This window comes from Amphiprion ocellaris, chromosome 17, assembly GCF_022539595.1.
Source record: "Amphiprion ocellaris isolate individual 3 ecotype Okinawa chromosome 17, ASM2253959v1, whole genome shotgun sequence".
Classification (NCBI taxonomy): domain Eukaryota; kingdom Metazoa; phylum Chordata; class Actinopteri; family Pomacentridae; genus Amphiprion; species Amphiprion ocellaris.
In genome coordinates, this window is record NC_072782.1 from 20,840,406 (window position 1) to 20,863,168 (window position 22,763).

General features: G+C 39.5%; 1 protein-coding gene and 1 pseudogene across 6 annotated transcripts in view; both read left to right on the top strand.

The window, feature by feature from the left end:
- Window positions 1-21,557, top strand: part of zmiz2 (zinc finger, MIZ-type containing 2) — a 77,528-nt gene extending 55,971 nt beyond the window's left edge. For 4 of the 6 annotated variants that reach the window (XM_055004031.1, XM_055004034.1, XM_055004032.1 and 1 more), the window contains one exon: window positions 12,738-12,899. In XM_055004031.1, the coding sequence (XP_054860006.1) occupies window positions 12,738-12,881 (144 nt within the window). In that variant the 3' untranslated portion in view covers window positions 12,882-12,899. Of the gene's footprint in view, window positions 1-12,737; window positions 12,900-17,253 lie in introns of those variants that run through there. The other 2 variants (XM_055004029.1, XM_055004033.1) reach the window with 2 other exon arrangements.
- On the top strand, window positions 2,857-10,807 carry LOC129347308 (uncharacterized; annotated as a pseudogene).
- Window positions 21,558-22,763: the final 1,206 nt, after the last annotated feature.

Consider the following 22,763-nt stretch of genomic DNA (forward strand, 5'->3'; position numbering starts at 1 on the left):
ATAGATCTCAATGGGAATGCCGTCAGGTCCTGGGGTCTTTGCCCCTTTCATACTTTTAATTGCCAATGTTAGTTCCTCTACGGATATATCAAGATCTAAATCAGCAAGTAAATTGTTATCTAATGGTACAATATTTAATGAATCCAAAAATTCTTTCTGATCATGCAAAGTAGAAGGGGTGATGTCAGAGCTATACAGATTCTCATAAAATGCTTTGAAAGCTTCATTGATCTGACTGAAGTCACTGGTTTCTGAACTTTCATTTACTTCTATCGTATTAATTGATCTTTCAGCTTCAGATTGTTTAATTCGCCAGGCTAGAAGTTTACTAGCCTTTTCCCCTTGTTCGTAGTAGGATTGTTTTAATTTAAGGAGGCTTTTGGTTGCTTTATTAACTGAAAGAATATTATATTGGGCCCTAAGTTCATTCAGTTTTTTGTATGTCTGTTGGGAGGGGTTACAGAAATGTCTGGATTGGGTCTTGTTTATTTCCAACTCCAACTGTTCCATTTCTAATTTCCAGGATTTATGTTTAGAGCTTGTATAACTTATCATATGACCTCTTTAAAAAGCTTTAAACGCTTCCCAACGAACAGACGCGGATGTTTGATTTGTATTATTTGCAAAGTAATCCGCAATCTGTACACCAATATACTCCATCAATTCAGAATTTTTTAGCCAGAAAGATTGAAGGCGCCATCTGGTGTTGAAAGATGGGAACTGCTGCATATTTAAGCAAAAAGATATTATGGCATGATCTGAAATAATAATACTATCATACCAACTATTTGAGACTGATGATACCAAAGAAGCAGAGATAAGAAAATAATCAATTCTGGAGAATGTTTGATTAGTAGCTGAATAACAGGAATACATAGATTGGTGTGAGTGTAATTTCCTCCAAATATCAGTTAAATTTAGTTCTTCCATGTAATGGAGTATTTCCTTTCTGGTCTGAATGTGCGATGTGTCCTTCCCTGTTGACCGGTCAATTTCTGGCTGGAGAGTACAATTAAAGTCTCCGCCTATAATATAGCTGCCTGTCAAGTCTGCCAAAGATAAAAACAAATTTCTATAAAAAGAGGGGCTGTCAATGTTGGGGCCATATAAATTAACAAGATTTATCCTGACTGAACAAATTTCACATTGAATAATAAGAAATCGTCCCAGTTTATCTTCCTCAGTTTTAATTAAACGGAATGGTACTGAATTGTGTATCAAAATTATCACCCCACGTGAGTGTGAACTGAATGACGCAGAGAATACCCGACCAGGCCACCTTTTCCTTACCCTCACAATGTCTTCAGGCGTTAAATGTGTTTCTTGCAAGAACACTATCTTGGCTTTCAATTCTTTAATCCTGTTCATTACTTGTTTCAGTTTGACAAGTTTATTTAATCCTCTCACATTCCAAGATGAAAACTGAAAACCTGTCATGGCATACTAGAAAAAGAAAAGATATTGACAAATATTTGCTGAAGTCTAGAAAAAAAAAAAGTGCCTGATGATAACCACAGCAACAACAACATCAACAAAAAAAAAATACTTCCCCAACTGAAGTACACATGCCCCTTCCCTATTTACACTTCGAAAAGAAACCTAAATTAATTAGGTTCAAACTGTGGAGCGAAGTTGGTCCACGTATCCAGGGAACAACGTCTAATCTAAGCTATCTAACGAAAAGACCAGAATCTCCCGGCGAAATATGTAATAAAGATGTAAACATTGCAATCAGAAAACAAAACCTACTTACTTTTCAGCAATTTCACTGTAAACTCTTTGTGTGAAAATAAAAACAATGATTGCTTAATTTTAAACAGTTCTAGACCATACGAAACAGGCCGTGTAAAGTCACTTGTAAGCATTATCAGTTCGCGTTGGGTACCTTTAATCAACCGCTGCGTCTGTTGCGCTGCTCATCTCCGTCTTCAGCCCCTGCAGAAAAGTCTCAGCACCAGATTTCGTGTCGAAAGTGTGGCGTCTTCCCCTGACGGTCACAAGCAGAGTTGCTGGATAGATTATTCCATAGCGCAGCCCACGAATGGAGTGGGAAGCCAGTTCCTTTCGAACGGGATCAAAAACCTTTCTCCGTTTGAGTAAATCCGATGATAGGTCAGGGAAAAACATGACTTTATTGTTGTCCACGAAGATATTACCCTTCTTTCTAGCTGCTTGAATCACTCGGACTTTGTCTGCGAAATTTAAAAACTTCATCACCACCGCTCTGGGTCGGGCAGTAGACTCACGGCTTCCAGGTGCATGTCCTCGAATCGGTCCGCCCACACGGTGCGCTCTTTCAATAACAGGGGGCTGAGGGAAGTTGTCCTGGCCGAGCGTTTTTAGGATCCATTTCTCCAAAAAAGCACACATATCTCCTTGCTCTTTGAATTCAGGCAACCCCACCAGGCGTAGATTCGATCTGCGTGAACGATTTTCCAGATCATCCACTTTCCGAGCGAGCTCTTCCATCGTTGTTTTCATGGCGGAAGCCTGTGTAGTTAAACACGCCACCTCATCTTCATTGGAGCTAATCCTTTCCTCAGCTTCTGTCATTCGGCCAGATAATGTCTTTAAGTCACTTTTTACATCGCCAATGGCGCCCATTAGCCCGTCAAACTTCACATTGAAATCTTGCCTCATTGTTGAGAACTCCTCTTTCACAAAGCGGATAATAGTATCTTGAATTGCTACGGGGCTAACGTTAGCATCATCGTAGCTAGCATCGGAGCTAGTTAGCTCCCCCGGGTTGGATGTGTCTTCAGCCGGTTTAGTAACTTTTGGCGTTTTAGATTTAGTCTTTAAAGACATGGCAGTTGATTCTTGCAGCTAAGAGACACAGTATTAGTCAGTTTACCGATTTCTGAGCGTGGTCTGATTGCTATTTCATGAGGTTTGCACGGGAGCTCCGGTCACACGTCTGCCTAGTAGCGCGCCATCAGCCGAAGTCCTTGAAGTGTATCTTTACTAATTCTGGCTATTTTGTCACACCATAAAAAGCTAGAAATTATTTGGTCAATGGTATTAAAAAAATTTTTAGTCAGAAAGACGGGGAGACTTTGAAACAAAAATAAAAACTTTGAAAGGATATTCATTTTAATCATATTAATTCTTCCAATATCTTGTGATAAGGGTAAACTTTCCCATCTGTGAAGGTCCTCCTTAAGATTAGACATTAAAGATGAAAAGTTTGCAGAAAAGAGAGCAGTTAATGTTCTGGTTACCTTTATCCCCAGATATTTAAAACCAGTAGGGCTGATTTTAAAGGGAATGTCAGATTGTTTAAGTTGTAGTGCTAACTTATTAACAGGAGCATTCACTCTTGGAGGCATTCACTTTATAACCTGAGAATTTATTATTTTTTTTTATTATCCCTTATTAATCCTACGAGGGGAAATTCAGATTTTCGCATCTCTCCCCAACTGGGGGAGTCAGAGCGACGGGTCAGCCGCGGTACAGCGCCCCTGGAGCAGGAAGGGTTAAGGGCCTTGCTCAAGGGCCCAACAGTGGCTGCATCGGGGCTTGAACCTCTGACCTTCTGATCAGTAGTCCAGAGACTTAACCGTTGCGCCACCACTGCCCCATGAGCTGTATCTTTTTAAAAAAGCTTGTATAACAGGAATAGACTTCTTTGGGTCAGAAACATATAATGGATCATCAGCATAAAGTGACAATTTAAATTCCATTTTCGACCTCGTTATCCCGGTATACACAGGAGAAGACCTAAGATAAATTGATAGAGGTTCAATTGCAATTGCGAACACAAGCATGGAGAGCGGACAACCTTGACGGTTACCACGTGATTCAAGTGATTCAGTGTATACAGAGTGTAGTAATGGGGCTAATTTAATCTTAAATTTTTTAAAGAATTCTACAGGGAATCCATCGGGACCTGGAGCTTTATTACTCTGCATGTTATTAATGACGAAAATAATTTCCTCTGTAGTTAACGGTGTGTCAAGATCTTTAGCAACTTCAGGGTCAGTAGTAGGAAAGCTAAGTTCATTTGGAAAGGAATGCATCTCAGTGGAATTAGATGGTGCATCAGACCTGTATAAGGATGAATAAAATGTAGAAAACACTAAATTAGTAGCTGCTGGGTCTGTGTGTAGTACTCCTGCTGCATCTTTAATTTGGGGGATGATATGTGAAGCTGCTTGGCGACGTAGTTGATGAGCCAAGAGTCGACCCGCTTTGTCGCCATGTTCATAATACGTGACATGGGAATGTAAATGAAGACACTCTGCATCCGTGGTTGTAATAAGATCAAATTCGGTCTGCAAGGAAACCCATCTGTTCAGTAGGTTCGGAGAAGAAGAAGCAGCATTTTGTTGATACACATCTTTCATACTATTAGAGAGGTCCTGTATTTTAGATTGACAAGATTTCTTTAAGTAAGCAGAGAATGAAATAATTTGACTGCGTAAATATTCTTTCATGGATTCCCACAAAAGGGAGCAAGAGATGGGCTCAGATTCCCTTTGATTGGTTGCAATAAAATCATCTATTGCAGCCAAGATGAATTTAATAAAATTATCATCATATAAAAGTAAACTGTTAAGCCTCCACAAAGATGAGTAACGGGGTTTTGGGTAAATCTGCATGTCCAATGTAAGAGGAGCGTGGTCAGAGATAACGATGGGATGATATTCGACAGACGTTACTTAGGGTATTAAGAGAATCAATATTCAATATAGAATCAAATTTCTTTTTTTTTCTTTTCAATCGTCGCAAATACACCACCGCCGCATGTCTCCACCTTCACAGCAGTCTTGCACTGTGTCGGGTACTCGCGAGTACTAAGATAAACTGCAGATAACTATCTTGCTCAGTATCTAGTCTTTGATACGTCGGGTTAATACGACGTTAATTACTCGCGAGAGCGTGGCCTTGAAATTGACATCACGTCCAGCACCCAGGCAGCAGGTCAGAGTCAGAGGAGTGTCGTTTTGGAAAATAGGTCAGCGACACACCAGAGAAAAAATATTAGCTCAAGATAACGCGTAATAGATTTTACAAGTTAAACAGACATTCGCAAAATATTGATGGCCAGCTAACGTTACGTAACATATTGATAGCTTCAGTTAACTGGGCCCAGTGCCAACTTGATAGCATTAAGCTAATACCTACCACGTACATACCATGTATGAATAACTGCTGACTCCATTTTCAGATGAGCTTGTTCAAATATATTTTTTTAATTTTAACATTCAGCCTTTAAAAAGCCATTTTCAACTGCCCATTCAATAAATAGGTTGTACAACAAAAATTTGCAGTCAAGTGTCATTTGTTTACGATGCCACGGCTCCCGCTGCTGCAAAAAATCCTAGAGGAAACACTGTATATGTGTGTGTGTGTGTGTATATATACACACACATATGTGCTTCCTCCCAGACCACTTGCCATGATGGTCACACAGTAGAAGTCTCCTGACAGAACCTGTGAAATATTGCCAAAAGCCCCATTTTTAAGTGAGGATACAGGATAAAAGGAATCGTAAAGACGGCGCAACACACTACCGCTAACACCTTTGTTTTGGAGACGTACTGAAACATAGTTTTATCTTCGACAATTAAGGTTTGCCAGCATCTACTCGCTTAGCAAAAGTGGCGGACATTTAAATTTTGCAAGAATTAAGGCAGTTTCGCCAGGAAAACAGACAGCAATTTGAAGAGTTGAGAAGTGACTTATCAGGTCTCACTAAAAGATTAGACGAGGCCAAAAGTCGGATCGAAAATGTTGAAGACCGGATGCAAGCCTCGGAGGAGCCATAATAGACGTGAAAATCGGAGGATTTACGGAGTGCCCGAAGAGGCCGAAAAAGGCTCTGCTAATATGTTGTCTTATGTTGACAAACTTCTTCATGAGGGTCTCCAACTACCTGAGGACGTGGATGATTTGCAAATACAAAGGGCGCATCGCTTACTAGGCCCTAAACCATCAGCTGGCGCACCGCCTCGCTCCATCATGGTCAAGTTTTTGAGCTTTAGAGTAAAAGAGATGCTACTACGCAAAGCTTGGGAATCAAAAGGATTCGAGTGGATAGACAACCACGTTAATCTCGACCATGATTATCTGCCATCCATCATTGCCAAACGAAAGGAATATGCCGAGATTCGGAAGATTCTGAAAGAAAACCAAGTAAAGTTCCAAATGTTATTCCCTGCCATGCTACGTGTGATGCATGATGATGGCACTAAAATATACGAATCAGCAGCGGAGGCAACCGATGACCTTGTGAAAAGAGGCTACGTGATTACAACAAAGCCAGCACCGACACCGACATCATTAATGGAACGGATAAAACAACTGTCATGGACTCGAGTGAATTGGCGCGGGACTAAAGCAACACCACGCGACTCCGCACGGGACACCAGCTACGAGGATAAGCTTCGTACATTCCAGAGAGCCACTCCAGGTGCAACAGCGGACTAAACTGGATTGAGGCACTAAATAGGAATCCTCCAAGAAATGCGCGGTTTCATTGACAGTGGGACAGTGGGGTGAGTAGACGGACTTGATAATAACTGGGTTCAGTTGATAGAGCTTTCAGGATACTGTGGACCAACAAGGACCCCCCTTCTCTGAGCCAAATTGAAAGGGTTTTGTCTTAGAGCGCCCTCTTGGGCTTGTCAGGGTCGAATGCCTAGACCCCTGTGTAGGAAGTCACAGTTATTTTAGACTATTTGATTTTGTTCTGTATTTTTACTGAATGTGTGTTTTTGTTCTTGTCTGTTCTTACACTCTGCTCTTCTGCGCAGAAAAGGCAGGATTACCAGTGTTATTGTTTGTGTTTAGGGTTGTCAAGGTTAACCGGTTTTACAATAACCACGATTATAAATAGATATTCGTCACATTTTTCACAACCACGATTATCCGTAGAAAAGCCTCGCGAGAGGTGCAATGCAAGAAGCGTGAGCTGCGCTGAGTGGAGAGTGGAGAGAGAGTAGCTCCTTGGCCTGTGCGCGCGCTCCTGTCTAATCGGCATCACTGCGCGCGCGCACACACAGACACACACACACACACACACACACACACACATACACAGAGAGAGAGAGAGAGAGAATTATATGATCAGTTATGACAGATTCTTTACTCGAAGTGTCCCTAATATTGTGGCCGCTGTGCGCAATGAGGTTGCCAAGATGGGACTGTCCGCCGCACGCGCGTTAACTGTCGGTTCCGAAGTCAGCGGTCCGGCGGCCGGGCCGCCCCGAGGACCCCCCGTGCCCCGAGTTTCCTCCCGGAGCCAAAACAACCGGCGGGTCGGGAGCTCCGGTTACCTCCTGCGCTCCCGTTCCCCGCCCGTCACAGCCGAGCTGCTTTCCTGCGTCCGCAGGCGAGGGGAAGCCGGCAGGCCGCGGCCGGTTGTTTTGGCTCCGGAAGCCCGTGCCCTCCTCCGAAGATGCTGTCGGCCCGGTCCCCTCAGCAGGGAGTGTGGTCCGGGAAGCCCCGCTGACAGTGGTAGTGGAGGAGACAGTAACCTCCAGGACAGGGAGGCTGTCTGTCTGTCTGCCTGGACCTCCTGTCAGACTCTAGAGTTTTCCCTGGGAAATGATCCGGGTGTTTTGATTAATTGTTGTAAAATTAGTGGTGAATTGTTTATATAAACGTTTTAGTAAAAATAAATAAGACTCCCATTTATCCCTTTTTCTGTAGTTATATTGTCTAAAATTGTGGAGGATATTTAAAGCTTAAAATGAAGTGTTTTTAGAATCTTTAAATGTATTCTTTTTATGTCTTTTTGTTTTGTTTGATTTACAAAGTAAACACTACGTTATCAACCATACATTAAATTACAACATTCCATAATACATAAAAGTCTCAGAGGCACTTCACTAGAACCAATAAATACATATTGAACATAAATAAGTAGTAATTATACATCATTTACAAGATTCCCAGACTGAATAGTTGCTGTAATGTGCCTGCCAGTTTTTGTAAGCATATTTTTTCTAAATTAAGGCAGTATTTGCTCATTTTTTTCCTACATCATGTAAGCAGCAGCACTCATATATAAATAGAGCATTTAAATCCAATCCATGTGATCAGTATCGGTAATCGGCATCCAAGGATGATCGGTATCGGTGATCAGCAGCAAAAAACCTGATCGGCACATCCCTAATTATTATTAATATTATAGAGAAAACAGCACAGTTTTTAATGCCAATCTTATAATTTTATTTTGTTTTAATGATGGCAGCTAAAGAAGCCTTTAAGTTCCTCAAGTTAATGACTGTTTTGTAATGCAGTTTGCACTTTTATTTACTACAAAGACATGTTGGAACAATTTATTTTATTTTATAAGAGCAGTAAATGTTTAAAAGTTTAAGTATTATTAAAGAGTTTATTTAAATACAAACACTGGGTTTTTTTCTTTCATAATGTCGATAATCGTGAATAATCGTAAAATCGCAATATTTCCTTCCACAATAATCGTGGCTCAAAAAATTGAAATCGTGACAACCCTATTTGTGTTCTTTACCATTATTACATTTACATGTCTAATAGACCTTTAAAGTTCATGTCACTTAACATAAATGGCATAATCAATCCAATTAAGAGGTCAAAAATGTTCATACAACGGGTGCCCGTATAGCTCAACGCGTTGAGTGGGTGACCCATGTACAGGGGCTGGTCCCTGACGCAGCTGGCCCGGGTTCGATTCCCGCTCGTGGCCCTTTGCTGCATGTCTTCCCCTGACTCTTCTCCCCTGTTTCCTGTCGCTCTCTCTCACTGCGCCTATCTAATAAAGCCCACAAAAAGGCCAAAAAAAAACTTTAAAAAAAAAAAAAAAAAATATGTTCACACAACTGAAAAGGGACAAAGTCCAGATAGCTTTCATACAAGAATCCCACCTAAGTGACACTGAGCACGCTAAATTGAACAGAATGGGGTACACAAAAGTATATTTCTCCTCGCATAGCACCGGAAAACGTAGAGGAGTGGCGATTTTTTGCTGTGCAATGTGGTAAATTTTGAATTTATATCTGAACTCAAAGATAAAGAAGGAAGGTACATTATGATAAGTAAAATTGATGGAACTTTAGTGAACTTGTTGAATGTTTACATTCCACCAGGTAGCGACTGGTCCTTCTACAAACAGATATTTGAAACCATTACAACAAAAAGTCAGGGCATTTTGATATGTGGGGGAGATTTTAGCATTCGATTAAACCCAAAAGTTGACAGTTCAAACGGTAAACCTGATAGCAAAAAGATTTATAAAAAAATTAACAATTTTATGAAAGACGTTGGAATTGTAGACATATGGAGGGAAAATAATCAGACAAGTCGTGACTACACTCATTACTCTAGGGCACACAATGTTCACTCCAGAATAGACTTGTTCTTGATGTTTGCTGATGACATACTAATATTTCTGGCGGACCCCACTCAGTCGCTTCCCAAATTAATGAAAATGTTGGATGAATATGGCTCTTTTTCAGGCTATAAGATCAATATTTCCAAAACTCAGGTATTAAAGCTTAATTACAATCCACCTACAAAAATTAAAAGTGCATACAAATGGAAATGGGATGCCAATAGCATTAAATATTTGGGAACTGTACTGACAAAGGATCCATCTGAAATGTTTCAGGCCAATTATGAACCTCTAATTTCAAAAATAAGATCAGATTTACAAAGATGGAATAATGTCTCTTTTTTGGGTCTACATTCTCAGGTTGATTCAATTAGAATGACTATCCTCCTCCTTTCCTTCACCTCTTTCAATGTCTTCCAATTCAGATAGTTCAAAAACATTTTGATGAATGGGACAGACTACTGGCAAAATATATTTGGCAAAATAAAAGAACAAGGATAAAATATCAGACAATGCAATTAATAAAAGAGAAAGGGACGATAGGCCTTCCCTGCCTACGGGAATATTACTATGCTGCACAAATTAGACCTTTAATCTGTTTGTGTTCGCCCACCTATTCGGCAGGATGGAAAGATGTTGAAGGGACTGTTACAAAGGACATACCAATTATGGCATTATTAGTTGACAAAAAACTGCAAACTAATACCAACTTTACCAATGACCCTATGTATGAATCTCTCTTAAATTCGTGGAATAGAGTTATGCATATTTGTAGCTTGGAAAATCTGTCTCGAATCCTCAGATGGTGTGTGTACGACTCTGACTTCAAGCCAAATGTCCTTGACAAAATATTTAAAAGTTGGGTCTCAAAGGGACTTACTAGCTATTACTCTTTTGTCCACAAGGGGACGTTTATGAGTTTTGAATTTGTACAACACAAATATGGATTAGGCCAAGGTGATTTCTATAGATACTTACAGGTTAGACATTACTTTGATCAGAATATAAAAACATCATGGGATGAAACTAACTTGGGGTTCTTACAAACTTTTCTAACATTAAAACATTTCCTCAAAAGAAAATAATATCTAAAGTATATAAAGCCATTCAACAAGGTAAACAGGCCAATACGGTCTACATTAAGAGAAGATGGGAAATAGAAGGGAATATGGAAATTTCAAATGAAAGTTGGGCGAACTTATGTAGAGTGCAATGGGTCACTACGGGTTGTAACACTTGGCAAGAGCTTTGTTGGAGGAATCTAACCAGGTTTTTTACTACACCTATTCAAAAGAGACATCAGGGTTGTGGTGGTCTCTACTGGAGATCCTGTGGGTCCTCAGGGGCTAACCATTTCCACATTTTTTGGGACTGTTCAGTGATAAAACTTTATTGGACACCGGTATTATTATTTTTTTTTTATCCCTTATTAATCCCACAAGGGGAAATTCTGATTTCCGCATATCTCCCCAATTGGGAGAGTCAGAGCGACGGGTCAGCCACGGTACAGCGCCCCTGGAGCAGGAAGGGTTAAGGGCCTTGCTCAAGGGCCCAACAGTGGCCGCATCAGGGGCTTGAACCTCTGACCTTCTGATTAGTAGTCCAGAGACTTAGCTGTTGTGCCACCACTGCCCCTAAATTTAAGAAGGGTCTGGTCTTGAACCAGCAACCTGCAGCTCCACAGGTAAACCCTTAACTCACTGAGCTACAGATCAGATGTATGTGAGCATATTAATTACATATTTGGCAGTAAAATACCCTGCAACTTTAAAAATGTGGGTGGGTAATGTGAATGTAATAGATTGGAGAAAGAAGGATCAAAGGGTGCTCTGGATATTATTGGCAGCAAGTCACAAAGCTGTAACAAGGAAATGGTTAAAACCAGACCTGCCGACAATTGAAGACTGGATTAGCACAATTCAAGAAATCTATACCATGGAAAAGCTTTCTTTTACCCTCAGGACTCAAAGGGATAAGTTTTACACTATCTGGACAAAGTGGACTGAGTATGTGAAGCCCATGAAGTCGGACTTTCAGTAAAGAAACAATATGTAAATGTGTGGAAATAATGTGTAAGTGTGTGGAAACCATAGTTTTGTAAAGGTAATCCTCCCATACATGTTCAACTCAAAAATGCTAAAAATGAAAATTATTTTTTTATATATATATATATATATATATATATATATATATATATGTATATTTATATATATATATATATATATATATATATATATATATATATATATATATATATATATATATATATATATATATTAGGCCTGGGACCTTAACACGTTAATTTCGATTAATTAATTACAGTGAAAATAACGCGTTAAAAATAACGCTATTAGTTGCACCCTCCTCAGTTCCCTCATTTCTGGCACACCGTTAACGCTGATGAATACTCCAGCCCAGTAGGTGGCGGTAATGAATCTAAAGTCTGTTTGTAGCCATGAAGAAGAAGCACAGGAAGCACTGAGTGAAGTCAGGCACTGGTGAACGGTGAAGGATGACGAGACTGTGCAGAAAGTTTTCTTTTAAAAATCTTCCTGATGGCAGCTTGGATAAAAGCCTGGTTGTGAGCAAATTGTACAACGAAGACTTTTCTGATCACTGTGTCACTTCAAGCCGACGGTATCACCTCAATGTAAAACATGTTGCTGTTAGCACCAGAGCTAACGTTAGCTACGAGTCATGCTAACGGCTAACGGTGTAGCCATCCCATAATAGACCACTTTTCTAGACAGTGCTTGAGTTTACAGAAAGTCTTTAAATGTTGAATAAAATCGCTATGATTGCACTTAGATTTGCAGTAATCTTTGGGGGGGTTTAGGAGAGCTATCTCTTGGCCATGAAACTTCCAGAGGAGTTTGTTATTGTTCCAGGGACGCCAGAATGTAATCAGTTTCCTTCATGTTTAGGCGGGAGAGGAGCAGTTTCACCTTTCCCCTACTGCTCTCAACAGTTTTAGACCTCAGCTGTAGCGATTCTCACCCTGATGGCTTCCAATCTGCAACTCACATCAACAGTCACACCAAGCAAATTGTTCATCTTATGATTGAGTTCGTCATACCGAGCATCGGCAGCCGTGATCCGATCGTTTGCATAGACCAGCAGTGTTTGGACGTCGTTTCTATCTGCGGTCTTCCTGATTTTCCAGAAGCTCAGGCCAGTGAACAAGCCAATTATCAGCAGGCCTGTCATCATAAATCCGAATATATAAACATCCTCCACGGATAGGGGTGCCAGGCACATGATCCCCTTCCACTTCCCCCAGGCGTCGATCACGTAACCAGAGGCGAAACTCCCATCCGGGCTGGTAGGCTCCCCTAGGCCTGTGCTCTTTGTGGCGACAATCTTGTCAATTGCGTTGAGAGACCAGTTAATCAATTCCATGATCGGTGTTTCGAAGGTCCAGTGCCAAGCGATCGCTCCAAGTCAGTCAGACAGACGAGATGAGACGAAAATGCAGCAAGCAGAAGACATGAGGGTGTGGGGGAGGAACAGAGATAGCTACGGAGCGAGGAAGAGTGCGACCGCCTTCTACGAGAGCTGAGAGCACTGATTAATTACAGTAAGTTTTTTTAATCGCGTCCCACCACTAGTGTGTGTGTGTGTGTGTGTGTGTATATACACACACACATACATACATACATACATACATACATACATACATACATAAACATAATACCTGTAAGAATAACAACACTCTCAAGGGAGGATTATAACCTCAAATATTAACATGTTAACGCCCTGTTTTAACATCATTTATCAATCTCAATTATCAGTTCCCTATAAAAAAAAAATGACCATAATAATTGAAAATTATACTTCTAGCAATATGCATTTATCTCCATTCACAATCAAAAATTTTAACTCTACTAAATACTTAACCATCGTAGAGATGTGGGAAACATAATGAACAACAATCAAAAGAATGGCTGTCCTGATCCGAACTATTATAGATTGCAACAGTTAATGGACATGACAGAATTATAAATGAAGTGATATACAAAGCATCCATTAGTCAACATCTGTGTTGAAATAAAGACAATGACAGTAAAACCCTTTAAATCAGTTATCCTACTTGCCCAATGTTTTAATAAAGGCTTCCACATCTGCTGGGTATCTTGAACTCCCTCTGGACATCGTTGTAGGACACCTTAAGACAAGCAAGATACACGAGACCAAAATGCAGTCCTGGCCTGTTCATCACACGTAGCTGACGTCTGACATCTTTGAAGGCTGCTCTGGCGTGTGCCATCTATACAGTGAAGTCAGGAAAGAAAGAGATGGTCATGTCTTGAATCTTGATCCGTTGCTGCGTCCTGGCTCGTTTCAGAATGTCTACACAGTCCTTGTGGTAGTACAAGCGGACCACTATAGGACGAGGGGGTTTGTTTTGCTTCAGCTTTGGTGTCAATGTGCGGTGCCAGCAGTCAAGAAGAGATTCTTTTTCAAGCTTGAAAGCTTCTTTAAGCAACGAAGCAGCATCCTCAGTAGTAGAGGCGGCTGCTGTGTCCTCCGGCACACCTACAATTCGTATGTTACTGCGCCTGGACCAGGCCTCAAAATCTTCACATCTGTTCTCTATTTTTATCATATCAGCGGATAGCTGTTCTACCTTAGCCTGGAGAGTTGTAACATCATCAGAGCAAGTAGTCAGCGCGGTTTCCATCTCGTCCACAGTGTGTTTCAGAGCGTTCATGTCAGACTGGGCGCTAGCAATGCTACTTGTTAGCTCCATTTTCAGTGCGTGAAGTTCCGACTTCATAAAAGTTAAGTTCTCACCCAAGGCAGCTTGTAGCTCTATTTTGAAGCTGGCCGACATTTCTTGACGTAGCGATAATATTAATTCAGCCTTGAATTCATCGCGGGTTGTCATGTCTGTTAGCATACCAGCGTCTGATGACGGTGATGAGGGAGAATCATTACTACAGGGTGAGGGGGCAGCTTGCTGTTCAGGCCGCAGAGATTATGCGGGCAAAACTGTCGCTTGTTTTCACTGTTTCTGAATTATTCCCCATTTTGGACAGCCAAAAGTTAAACTTGAGTCTTTCAGATCACAAAGTAGTGCCGCAGTAATTGAAAAGGTGCGCTTATTTCAGCATTAGGGGGTGATGTTGCAGGAGCCACGAAAGCGGCGTCCTACTCCATTGCTCGTCAAACCGGAAGCCATTCTTGGGTGTTTTTAGCTGTGTGTTTTGGGTCATTATCCTGTTGCAAGACCCATGACCTACGACTGAGACCAAGATTTCTGACACTGGGCAGCACATTTCTCTCTAGAATACCTTGATAGTCATGAGATTTCATTGTACCCTGCACGGATTCAAGACACCCTGTGCCAGATGCATAACACAGCCTCCTCCATGTTTCACAGTAGGGACAGTGTTCTTTTCTTGATATGCTTCATTTTTGCATCTGTGAACATAGAGCTGATGTGCCTTGCCAGAAAGTTCCAGTTTTGTCTCGTCTGTCCATAGGACGTTCTCCCAGAAGCTTTGTGGCTTGTCAACATGAAGTTTGGCAACTTCCAGTCTGGCTTTTTTATGATTTGTTTTCAACAATGGTCTCCTCCTTGGTCGTCTCCCATGAAGTCCACTTTGGCTCAAACAGCGACGGAGGTGCGTTCTGACACTGATGTACCTTGACCTTGGAGTTCACGTTTTTAATGTCTTTAGAGGTTGTTCTGGGCTCTTTTGTTTCCATTCGTATTATCCATCTCTTCCATTTGTCATCAATTTTCCTTCTGCGGCCACGTCCAGGGAGGTTGGCTACAGTCCCATGGATCTTAAATTTCTGAATGATATGTTCAAGTATAGTCACAGGAACATCAAGCTGCTTGGTGTTGGTCTTATAGCCTTTACCTTTACATGCTTGTCTATAATTTTCTTTTTAATCTCCTGAGACAGCTCTCTCCTGCACTTCCTCTGGTCCATGTTTCGTGTGGTACACACCATGTCACCAAACAGCACAGTGACTACTTATAACCCTATAAATAGGCCGACTGACTGATTACAAGTTTGTAGACAGCTGTGATGCTAATTAGAGGACACACTGTAGCGACCCCTTGGATTCACTCAGCAAGACGCTGAGAGTTTCAAACGGGTGTTGATTTATTCTCACTCTCGACCAGCACCGTGTACCATAAGCACCGTGAAAACTACAGAATTAAACAGAACACAAAATGCCTCACTGTAGTATCACAAACAATTCACATATAAATCATGTTCAGATCCAATACAAATAAACGCAACTCATCTGATAATAATGCATATTTAACATTTTCATACCTCATTCCGCCGTTCCAAGGGCGCTAATTTAAGTGTTAGCCATCAGCTAGCATGCTCTCCAGCTCGATATACACACACACGTCGCTGTTCAGAGCTACGAATACAGGATAATGAGGTAAATTGCAATGTAAACCTTTCCTTAATACAATTCAAACAGATAAATGTGATGTATAACTACTTTTTTAGACAGCTTTTACCGTTTCTCCAATGATGCGTGAGCACAACGTTGTTTAGACAAAGAAACAGGAAGTTCGGCATCACAAAAACCACAGAAGAAGAAGAAACGCACGCTTAACAAAATAAAAGCGGAACAGACCACAAGATGGCACTGCAGGACTACAATGTCTTCTTAATACATACACAATACTGTGCAGGAGAATAATAATACAATTTATCAGACATTTACACACACCTTGATTAAACATGTCCCTATGGTCACATTATTTTCAGTCATTTCTAGGGGTACCATCATTTTTGTCCAGGCCTGTTTCGTAAGTTTATTTTTTTAAATAATTCTTTTGAACCACGGTTCAAAAGCAATGTCTGATTTTCACTGGTGAATTTTCATAGAATTTTTGTTTATTATTACTTTTGTCAGATTCAGATTATTTCTGTGACCATTGTGGTTTTTTCTTTCATTAACCGAGGGGTACCAACAATTTTGTCCACGTGTGTAACCTGTTCTGTACCGGAGTCACAGCCAGCCAGTATGAAATTGCTTGGAAAAGGCACTTTTACTTACAAAATCGGCAGTAGTAGTAGCAGTAACAATGTGAAAATACCCAATGAAAGTAGTTCACAGCACAAAACTAGAAAAGCACTGAGAGAGCACTGTACTCCGCCAAGGATGTTCATTCCTCCATATGGCATTGTCAGAAATGCAGATTTTTTTTTAATTTTTTTTTTAGAAATGCAGCATTTGTTTATTAGTTATTGATGATCAGAAATCACAGTAACATAGGATGTGGTCATTTAATATAGATGTACCCACAAACAAAATGACCTTGCGCTGAGCACATGCGTGTGTTATGCATGTGTACATTATGTACGGATACCGAATTGCTTGACCAAATATGTAGCGGGAATTGATGCGACTCGGAAACACCCCCACTGTTTAATCAATTGTTCCTTGTATCATTTCCGATATATGTCCCGATAAGTCTGCAGTGATGGATTTGTAGTAGGGTCACAATCGTGTGATCGTCAGCAGGCAGCAGACGTAGTGTTCACTTGTTGTCATCGTTAGTGATGCCGTGCCGCTATCTCGCAATGATACAAAAATCTTTTAAAAATCCGTGGTTCCAGACCAGGCATCACTGCCAAAATTTAATCAATTGTGACATTTCTGACCTTCCCTGAAAATTTCATCCTATTCCATTTACTTACGTACTCAGACAGACAGACAATACTGCAGGAAATTATTCCTCTGAGTGATATTCTTTAGTGCAACTTAGTTCTTTCTACTAATTGTTTTTTTTTCTTTTTGAACAAACTAAATCTAGTTCTGGAAACATGTATGCTTATTTAAGCACAGACCCAGACTTGCAATATCTAAAACTGCACATTTGATGTTTATTCAAAATCTGACAAAAACTATAAACTTTCTTTGTTTTTCTACTACTGTCTGTCCTAAAGCTTCTTCCCGAGCTGACCAATCCAGACGAGCTGCTGTCCTACTTGGGTCCCCCAGACCTCCCTAACAACAGCAGCGACGACCTGCTGTCTCTGTTCGAGAACAACTGATATGACGTTCATGTCCACGCCGGTCAGCCTCCAGTCCAACCTCTACTTCTATCTGCCGTCTGAAGGCAGCACCGGCTCTGTTTGCACCCACTACCTGTGTCTATGTGTGTGAGAGCAGTGTGTGAGTGTGTGCCCGTCAGTGTGTGTATAAGAGCAGTGTGTGTGTGAGTGTGTGTGTGGTGGTGTTTTTGCGTATCGTTTCTGTTCCTTTCTGAAGTGTCCTGCTGTACTCTGAAGTCGTCTCAGTACAGTGTGGATGTAGGACTGAACACTGAGTATGAAGAATAGAACCGTACTCAGGCTCCGACTGCAGACCAGCATTTTAAACTACAACACAAACCACAGGCTGGAGAATTTCTATTTATAGGTTTTATAAGTGGAGGATAATGGGAGTTAATGGACACATTAATACGGCAGTTCCTAAAGTCTGAAAACTGGGCTCTTACATGCTCCCAATGTTAACAAACACTTTTTCTGCTGTGGATCGTCTACATGTCACAACATTGTCTGAGGTTTTACTGCAACTTATCTTTCCAAATTTATACTGTAAATCCAGATGTTGTTCAGACTCACTAAAAGTAAAAATTGTTGCACAGATCCAAAAGTTTCCCTAGACACCAAAAGTGTCCAGCTGAATGTTGGCTAAATTTCTATGACACTAGAAGGACATTCTGACAGTGAAGACCTCCACTTTCCTGTGGTATGCAACCCAAACCAATTCCACACTAAAATTTAACAGGTTCTTCCTTTGCCAGACACAAACTTTTCATTCCAGAGCCTCTTACCTGGCCCCTTTTTGCCTTAAAATGGGCATTCCAAGTGATTTCATAATAAAAAACACACACCCATATATACTCCTTATTGATACAAGTTATTTTATATAATTGTGTCCAACTTCAGGAAAGAACAGCAGAGGCACAGCAAATAATTAATGAAGCAGTTGTTGATGCTGGTATCAAGTATCTTAATCCCAATCCCATGATCTAATTTAGCAGCAGTGATTCATCGATCGATCCGGCTGCATATCTGCGTTGCAAGAATTTTTCAGAGCAGCACACAGCAATACTTTAAAGACTGGAAAAAGCCAGGCATAAATACGTCTACCTGGTAGTCCTTTCCCAAATATCGCCGACGTTTGGGAACCGTTGTAATATTCTATATTATTCTTATTGTCAAGATCACATGAAAGCACTGAAACCAACTCTACGTTATTCCATCTCTCAATACTTTGATTTCACTGGGTTCCTAAAAAAGATATTCAAAGTCAAATTCATTTTTATAATAATTTCGAGAAACAATTGCAGATTTCTTGAAGGTGACTGAGGATTCTTTGTATGAGTCTCATTTACCAAAAACTGTTGAATGTCACCTATTCATGACTTTGAAACCTTTACCAAAGAATGCAATCAAGATTTTCAGACCATAAATCATCAAGTCCTACTTTCAAAAACCAAAAAGTAACAGTTAGCAGCACCACAAACTGTATTAGAGGACCTGAAAACACCTATACACTACCGTTCAAAAATTTGGGGTCACCCAGACAATGTCATGTTTTCCATGAAGACTCATACTTTTATTCATGTGTTAACATAATTGCACAAGGGTTTTCTAATCATCAATTAGCCTTTCAACACCATTAGCTAACACAATGTAGCATTAGAACACAGGAGTGATGGTTGCTGGAAATGGGCCTCTGTACCTCTATGTAGATATTCTATTAAAAATCAGCCGTTTACAGCTAGAATAGTCATTTACCACATTAACAATGCCTAGACTGGATTTCTGATTCATTTAATGTTATCTTCATTGAAAAAAATGCTTTTCTTTCAAAAATACAGACATTTCTATGTGACCCCAAACTTTTGAACAGTTGTGTACATCCTGCCTAAACATGCTGTGATCGTTTACCAGGGTCACTGTAAGTAATCACGGTGGATTTTATCTTTTATTTTTGTATAGTTTATCATGATGACCAAGTCTCCCAGAGAGTCATGATTTAAATCTCGAAGGACTTTGTGGTTCAGAGTCTAAATAAAGAATGAACTAAAATCAAACCAAACTAAGAGCCACTGGGGAGGAGGTAAAATAATGATGAAATAAACAAAGCCACTTTGCTTCATTTTGCAAGTTTAGATAAACATTATCGCTCCATAGATGCTGCCAGTTAATTAAGTAGTTAATACTTTCTCATTTCATTAGGTCAACCACTGTAGCTATCCTTATTTTATTTTTATTTTTTTTTTACTTGTGATGACCCTGATACACCTTCCTGAAGTACCTGCCAAAGTGAATATTGAAACAAATAAGTTGCTTTGCTCAAATAGGTTCATAAAATATAATCTGTTAATTATTATGTTCAAATTCATTCTACAAATAACAATCTGTTGATACAAGCAGTTCCTGCATGTGGCCCAGTATGTAACAGCAGTGTTGGATTTGCTCATAAACCCAATAAAAACAGGAAAAAATATTTAAACTTATTATGTAATAACAAAATTATTTACAATTTAAAAATAATAATTACATCATCTAAATAAGAATAAATACAATAAATATTTGTTCAAAAATAATATTTGTTCAAAAACTTGAATTTAGTGAATGACCGTATCAAGGGAGAAACTAAATGTATTCAGATTTTAAAAATGCAATTGTAATTTTAACAGATTAGTTAGTTTTTTCTAAAATGTTGAAATCTGTGAATTCTAAAAATCACTTGAGAAGCAATCTGTTTATACAAATGTGTGCAGGGTTGTTGATTTTGGTCATAAACCCAATAAAATGTAAGAAAAAACAAATATAAAATATTAATAAGAATTATTTTACAAATTATTATGACTTGGTCAACTAATTCTAATTCTGTTTTATTACTGTGTTATGCTCAAAATTTAATTCAGATTTTCAAAATTTAAATTTCAGGTGTAGTCACTGCTGACTGCTACAAATAAAAACTGCTACCAAAATTTTTTTTGTTTGGTCCTATCACCAAATTTAAAAAATGTAATTACTTGTAATATAATACACCTCTCAATAATTATTGAAATTATCCAAATAAATACCAAAATATTAACAAAAAACACTGGTCAATAAAATCTCTTTAATTATGATATCATTCAGGTTAAGATGCTGTGATTTCAGGTGAAATGATTGTTTTTAACCTTGTGTAAATTGATGAATGCTGCAAATAACTTGAGAACTAAGTGATTCTTGCATGAGGCCCAGAATTGTTGGTTTTGGTCATTTTATGTGAATTATTAGCAATAACAACATATAGAATAGTAAGCGTTTCATTTTAAACCTAGTGAAGATGGCATGAGATGAACAGGATCTAAGCATGAAGTGATCATTGAGTAAATGCGAGAAAATACAGCCAACATGTACAGAAGACATTTAGAATACGTGAAGCTGGGAGAACGCCGAGGTTCATTGTGGCTCCGACTTCCTTCGGCACTGTGAAATATGAATATAACCCCCCACCACCACCACCACCACTGTTCCCTCTGTCAGTTCACCCTCTCTGGGGGGGTTTCAAGCTATGTCTCGTGGCATTTTCTGCCATCTGAAAGCCGTTTGTATGTTTTTAAATGGTTTGACATGTATAACCCATCATGACGCGGGTTTGTGTCCTGTATAATCAGCTGTTTTCATTAGAGAACGTGTGTGTACCAAATGAATTGTTAATCATGGTAATTTTAATGTTATTAGTTGGATAATCGATCATTGTTGGCACTGTATACATACTGTATGTTAGAAAACTATAAAGCAACTGTAAAAATGTCGCAGTCATACATACATTCGTGATGCATGTATGACAGAAAACTTGCAGTCAGCTGACATCGAGTTCATGCAGTTACAGAGGTTGAAATTATTCTTAATACCACTTTTTAAAGCTGACGTTTTTCTATGAAGGATTTTCCGACTGGTCTGACAAGGCAGCAATGATTAATGTTCTTTGCGAATTTGAGCAACACAATAATGCTATATTTGGAAAATATGGACTATTTAACTGCAAATTTGCTAGAAAAAAATGTTTTTTAATATGTAAACTATTCCACATATTTTGTAACACATTGTAATTGCCATTATTTTCTATTTATTTTTTAATCATAATCATCATTGTACCTACAGTTATTTTGTCCCCCTCCTCAAACTCAGAATCAAAATTAAAAATCACTTTATTTGACAAAAATGGTTTGTTTTGGATATTTACTGATGACTTGTATGTGTATGGAAGCAAAGCATGTGTTGGTCTGTATAAGGAACTGAATACTTAATTGTAAAATTTCATCTACTGAATTGTCACAGAAAACAACCCTACATTTTGGTTCTTTGATAGATTTATAAAAGGACTAAATATGACAAAATATATAAAAAATATACATACAGCAACTTAATGATCAGTGTTGGAGATGTCCACAGTTGTGTTAATATCCATTTCTTAGCACCATGACCTCTTAACTTCTTGTGATTTTATTGACTACAGCTGCTGACTCCTGAGGCAATTTAAATAATTTGATACACTTATTAGGATTAGCCACAAACACTACAATTTGGGGCCTAGCACAGATCTAAACAAGAAAAGCACTCAGACAGTGCAGTACTCTGCCAAGGCTGCTCAGTCATATGATTTATGATGGATGAAATCTTTCAACAATTCGTGATCCACAGCCCTCGATTTGTAGTAGGATCGCAATCATGAAATCATCAGCAGGCAGGTGACGTAGCGTTCACTTGTCATAGTTGCAGTGACGTCGCGATGATACAGAAATCTTAAACAAATCCGTGGATCCAGACTATAAGCTGCATCACTGTCAAAATCTAATCACTTATTCCTTGTGTCATTTCTGACCTTCCCTGAAAATTTCATCCAAATCCATTTATCCGATTTTGAGTAATGTTGCAGACAGACAGACAAACCAGTGTCAATCGTCACATAGCTCTGCCGCATTCCTTGGTGAAGTAAAAAACAAAGCATTTCAAAGCAGCTTTAGATACCAAAATCATCTGTGCAAACAATAGTATGTATAGTGCATGGTACAGTCGTTTCACTGCCACGATCAGGACGAAAACACAAAACTACCACCCGCTGCTGAGAGACAAGTAGTCAAGGTGGTCAAGAGTCAACCAAGAATCGGCAAAAAGCAGATCAGCAATGAATTAGAAACTGCTGGAACACAAGTGTCAGTGTCCACAGTTAAGCTTACTTTGCATTGCCAAGGACTGAGAAGCTGCTGTGAAAGAAGGAAATCCTTCTTCCAGAAACTCAACCTTAAAGCTTGACTGAAGTTTGCTGCTTATCACATGGATAAAGACAAGGAGGAAACTGAGGTCCTTCATCCCCAAAACACCAAACCGACTGTCAAGCATGGTGGTGGTAGTATTCTGCTCCAGAGCTGTTTTGGTGC